General features: G+C 39.1%; 1 protein-coding gene across 1 annotated transcript; it reads left to right on the top strand.

Moving 5' to 3' along the window:
- Positions 1–458: 458 nt before the first annotated feature.
- On the top strand, positions 459–4,896 carry LOC108166064 (polymeric immunoglobulin receptor-like; the record flags this gene model as incomplete). Its single annotated transcript, XM_017303617.1, has 7 exons — positions 459–845; positions 1,112–1,280; positions 3,202–3,233; positions 3,331–3,672; positions 3,801–4,124; positions 4,437–4,559; positions 4,792–4,896. Coding segments are annotated over exons 2-7 (1,075 nt in total), but the record flags the coding sequence as incomplete, so codon positions are not given.
- Between the last annotated feature and the right edge of the window lie 855 nt (positions 4,897–5,751).

Here is a 5,751-nt window from a genome sequence, read left to right on the forward strand (position 1 = left end):
CAAAATAAATGTGTGGCAAAAAAAGTGAAGTTCATGTTATGTTAGGACAGGAGACGAGATGTTTCCATCCGTGAAATTATGATGCATAGAATCACATATCTAAGTCTAAACTATGTTACAGAGTAAACTCAATAAAAACAGGCTTTATCTGTGGCATTGTTCATTAAAATGGCACATTTCTGATGTATTAAAATTAAATACGATCGGCACACTTAATGATATTAGTGATTAGGCAATGCATTCAGCAAGTACTTTTACTTTTAATACTTAAGTATTTTTAAAAGCCAGTACTTTTTTACTTTTACTTAAGTAAAATGTTAATGTGGTACTTTGACTTTTACTTAAGTACATTTTTGACTGTGTATTTGTACTTTTACTTAAGTACATTTTTGACTGTGTATTTGTACTTTTACTTAAGTACATTTTTTGAGTACTTTCTCCACCACTGCCAACCTCTGTCTTTAGTCATTGAAGGCAATGGATAAATAATCATGTTATCTATTTCTACCACTGATTCAGAATCCTTCTCTATAGTATAATTTCATGAATCCGCTGCCTCCACTGGTCAAAAGTTTTGTTGATTTTTCTTATTTCTGTCGCCTTATGTTAGAAAGTTATTCTCAATCTAAAAATATCTCACTAAGCAATCCTCCTGACTCCGTTTGGCTGTATTTTGGGAGTAGATACAGTATAAACAATGTCCTCATGTCTACAGGGAGTGTGCCTGGTTGACCCATACAGTCTGATGTAGTTCCTCAGGCCGCCAGTAGGTGTCGGTGTGAACCAGCTTGTTGAACCTCTGCAGACGATCCTCTGGTCGTCTGTTAACAGGAAAACTCTGAGAGGTGAGACTCCAACAAACACTGAGTGACTCCTCTGGTTACCCAGAATAAATAAATACATTTATTTATTTATTTATTTATTTATTTATTTATTTATTTATTTATTTATTTATTTTAAACAAAGACAGATAATAATTAGGGGATTCTAAAGAAAACAACAAGCTGTCTCGTTTCCAGACTCCCTCTAATGAGCGTTTTAACTAGTTGTTTGATTCTGATTCACTTTTTAAAAACTGATCTTGAGATGAGACCATTTTCCTCTGAGAAAGTATTGTGAGCCTCGGTGTGGATGTGGCTGCAGAGGAAGAGAGATGCTCTGCATCGCGTCTGGAGGAGGAAGTTGTTTGATTCAACAGCAAAACGTGTGAAAACTTGCAGCAGATCATTACAGCTTCGTCATGAACATCCAGCTCAGTTTGCTCTGCTGCTTCTTCTTCTGTGAGTAAAATGTTCTTCATTTTTCTGCTGCTCTCATTCTGATCAGAGGTACTGAGTTCCTCTTTCTAAAGAACTGTCTCTAAAATTAAACTTTGTGTTTCGGCTCTGAGTGGCTGTAGAGATGGTTCCCCATACAATGAAACTAATATCTGATTAGAATTTAAAAATATCACGTCTGAGTTTTTCCAGCTTACTCTGCTGAGTGAGATCAGCGAGGCTCTTCTTCAGAGTGTGAAACAAATGCCAGTCGAGTCACGAATATTCACTTCTTTTAGGCTTAATTAAATATGAATAATAGGATGAAGATAGAAATCATCTAATTCAGAAGGTATTAAAATACACAACGTGTCCAAAGTCGTCATCAAATCATGAAGAGGGAGCAGCAGGTGAAGCAGGAATATGTAGGACATAAAGCCACTGAACTCGTCACATTTATTTAAATTAGGTCAAATGTTTTCCAGTCACTTCCTGTATTAGTTGCTCCAAACTAAATGTATATTGGATCATGAGTTTCTGATCTGCATGTTTAAAGCCAAACTGTTCCAGCACAGCTGAACTTTTGACTCCATTCTAGTTGCTAATCTCTGCTGCTGCTTCAACGTTTTGTACTTTTGCTGTTTTGGTCGTTTTGTTCCAGAGTCATTCAGGCAGGAAATGTTGCTGTTTGTAGTGGGATGTTTCCTACCAACCTGCATCAGTTCTTACCTGCTCTCATCTTTAATCCTGCTGACGTTTCACAACAAAACCACAGAAACTCTGAGGTTGTATCTGCTTCAAACATGAAGAAACTGAAGCAATCTTGCAAAGCAAAACGGCCAAAATATAAAAAACTATAAACAATTTATTTTATTGTTCTGTATTGTGAGAAAAAGTGAACTACAGCTGAGCTGCAACATCTTAAATTTGAGGTTGTTGCATCTCATTTTATTGTTTTAAGTCTTAAAGCAATTTTCATGTTCAGTTTATGAATTAAATTCATAAAAGAATGATGAGTCTGTGTGATTTTCAAGAGAAAAAGTGCAAATGATTTTTCAGGAGGCATTTTTTATCTAAACAGTAAATGTTTTTGAACAAAACATTGGTAACTTGCCAACTTTGTAAGTTTTTTCCTTTCCAAAATGTTATAACTTTCAAACAATTTTTTGCAAAATGTGCAACAATATTAGTTATATTTCAGCTTATCAGAAGAGATTAAAAGTATGTAACATTTTGTATCCACAGTAAACATCAGTGTCATGCAGGCTTTGTCTGTTTTTCTTTAAGTCGTCTCAATCTTCTCCTCCTCTGTACGCCGTGTGCCTGCATGCTGCTTCTTCTGTTGAACAGGCAGCCACTGCTGCCACCTAGTGACTGGAGGCTTGTTTATCGTTGAAGTGTGAATAAAAACACTTTACTGAAAAGTCCTGTTGACATGTTCTTCAGGCGATAGAAGGCCGACTTTGTAACTGTCTTTATGTGGCTCTGAAGGTTCAGGTTAGACTTTGGACCTGATCTCTAGTTTCCAGCTGTAATAACTGAAGCTGTGCATTGACTCTAGATCTATAACTCTAGATTGTTCCTCTATTAGAAAGTTGTGGCACATCCACACATCTGTTCAGTAATTGGACGGTTCAGAGGTCACCTCATAATGTTTATCATCTGGGTTGTTATGGTAACTGATCTTGCTTCCTGTTGTAATCTGAGCCAGTATTATCTTATTGTTATGTTAAATTGAAGGGGTCCCAGGACTGAACCTTGTGGTATCCCACAGAGGAACATCTAAACTTCTGACTGCATGTCATCTTCTGGAGGTTAAATACTTTTACAGCCATGACTTCTAGATGAATCTGTTCTATTTCTGTCTTTAACTTTTCTTTGTCTCTGCTGCTGATGTGAATCTAAACTGCATATTTCTCACATTATGCTTTTTTTTATTTCTAAGCCTGGCCTCTCACACTTTGCAACACATCTACAGTAAATATTATTTTCTTCCTGTAACTATGCGTAGAACTGCGATCAGTGTGGTTTATCACAGGAAGAACTAACGACAACTTGTTGCTCTTCTCTGCAGCTCTGCAGGACAGAATCAGCAGTTCTGCTAATGCACCAATAAATATATATGGAGCAGCTGGAGAAGAGGTCAGAGTTCAATGTGGGATTTCTCTGTTTGAAAACTGGAAGATCTTCTGCAGGGAAAACTGTGAAGGAGGAAACATCCTAATTAAAACAAATCAACCCACCGGCCACAGTGGAAGATACAGAACTGAATATGTTAAAGAAGCTACTTCTGCTTTTTCTCTCTATGTGAGCATCTCAGCGCTGACCCGGTCCGATGAAGGACGGTACCGATGCGGTTTGGGCGACTCGTCATCATCAGGTTCATACCAAGACTTCAGACTGGTTGTTGCAGACGGTGAGTTTCTGTTGAACTGAAGGGATGGGGAACAGTTTGATTTTCTCCTCAAGTTTCTGCTGCATTAACAGATTCAAGCTCAGAACAGAAACTAACTGGTGATTATTGATTGGTGATTATGTTATTAGCTCTGCTGGATGGAAACAAAGTTCCTCACCTCCATAAAGACGCTGGCAGCTCACTGACAGTCGCCTGTTCCTTTAAACGCTCTGGAAGGAAACAACAGTTCTGCAGAGGAGGATGTGGAAAAGAAGAAGTTCTTCTTCAGACTGATGGAGTCACAGCTGATAAAAGCAGATACTATATGAAATATGAAGAACAAAAATCCAGAGCATTTCTGTTGGTGACCATCAAACAGCTGGTCCAGTCTGATTCTGATTGGTACCGATGTAAACTGTATGGAACTGGTTCCAGTAGTTCATACAGAGACTTTCAGGTCACTGTCAGAACTGGTGAGTTTTTACAAAGAAGATAAAACTTTCTGAACATGCCTGGATGCTTTTCAATTGACAATAGATTTGCGCAAATTGGAATTACTAAAATAAACATTAATTTAGAAGAAGCACATTGCTAGAGAGAAATGTTTTCTGATGATGGTGTATTTCATAAGACTGCAGTGGAAATACTTTCTTTACGTCACCACTTTGTACCCAGCAGCTCTGTATCCTCGTCCTGCGCGGACGACGCTCTGCTGTCTAAACCAGAACTGTTACAGCATCGCCTCCCTCAGCATCTTCAGCTCTAAACCTTCTGTCTCCCATCAGCCTCCACACCATCAACTGGAACCAGTTTCAGCTCCAGTTCAGGAAGCTTCACACCTTCACTTCCCTCTGAAACCTCTGGTCTGAATCAGGAGAACTCGACATCTAAAGGTTCACCAACCCACAGTGAGTGATGGAGGAAACCTTCAGTTCAAAAATGGTGATCAGCTCATCTCACCATCAAAACATCACATCTTCTGCACATGAATGTTAAACTGTAGCTCCATCATTTCAATTATCTCTACAATCTGCATGCTTCAGATGCGTTAAGCAGGAAGACACAAGGACCTGGTGCCCAGTACCATAACCAAAGCTCCGCATGAAACCCAGAGTAACAAACATGTTTCTCCTCCAACAGGGTCTGCAGATGTTCTACGGTTTGTGGTTCTGACACTGGTTGTCATCATCCTGTCATCTTTGCTTCTGCTGGTTTGCTGCAGAAAAAGATCTGAAAAACACACAAGTAAGGCACCGGAAAACACACACACACACACACACGCACACTCACACGTTCTTGTTTATAGACTTCGCGGGGTCCGAAAGCAGAATGGTGAGTTGCGGGGCCCACCCTTTCTAGACGTCCTACATCTAGGAAAAAAGTCAGGCAAGTCCCCCAAAAAATCTTGATACTAAAAATCACCTTCAATAAGCAAAATTTAAAACTTTATTTTACACGTCAGTTTTTTGGTCACTTGTGGAGCCTGTTTCTAACTTTTATGCTTTGCGGGGTCCACCTTACACACATTTCTAACATTTATGCTTTGCAGGGTCCACCTTACACACATTTCTAACATTTATGCATTTTTTGCTACCTTGTGGGCCAAGTGAGAAAAAAATGCATGAGGCATGTTAAGAGAGCATTCCATAGAGTGGTTTCCCATGTGGGGTCCAGCATTTTGGACCCCACGACATAACCGGGCCCCTCAACGTTGGAGTGCTCCCGTACTCAGGACCCCGCATGGCAATATAAACAAGTACACCTACACACATACACAAAGACGAATATATGCAGAAGGTTTGGGCTTTATAATTCACATGACAGATCCAAATGTTTCTGGTATAAATTCACCAAACCTCCAGGTGCATAGAGACAATAAAGATCAGCAACGCCTGAAATGCTGAGAAACAACTTTATTATCATCTGACATTCATCAGGTCCTCCATGATTCCAGTGTTGGTCAGGCATCGGTCCATAGGAATCTAAACAAACCATATGAAAAACAAACATGTTGTTATAAATGTAGTTTGCTGTAAAGTAACATGTTAGAATTACGGTGTCTTTAATCTGTAGTTTAAACAAGGGGCTGAAATATTCCAT

This window comes from Poecilia reticulata, unplaced genomic scaffold (assembly GCF_000633615.1).
Source record: "Poecilia reticulata strain Guanapo unplaced genomic scaffold, Guppy_female_1.0+MT scaffold_922, whole genome shotgun sequence".
Taxonomy (NCBI): Eukaryota; Metazoa; Chordata; class Actinopteri; order Cyprinodontiformes; family Poeciliidae; genus Poecilia; species Poecilia reticulata.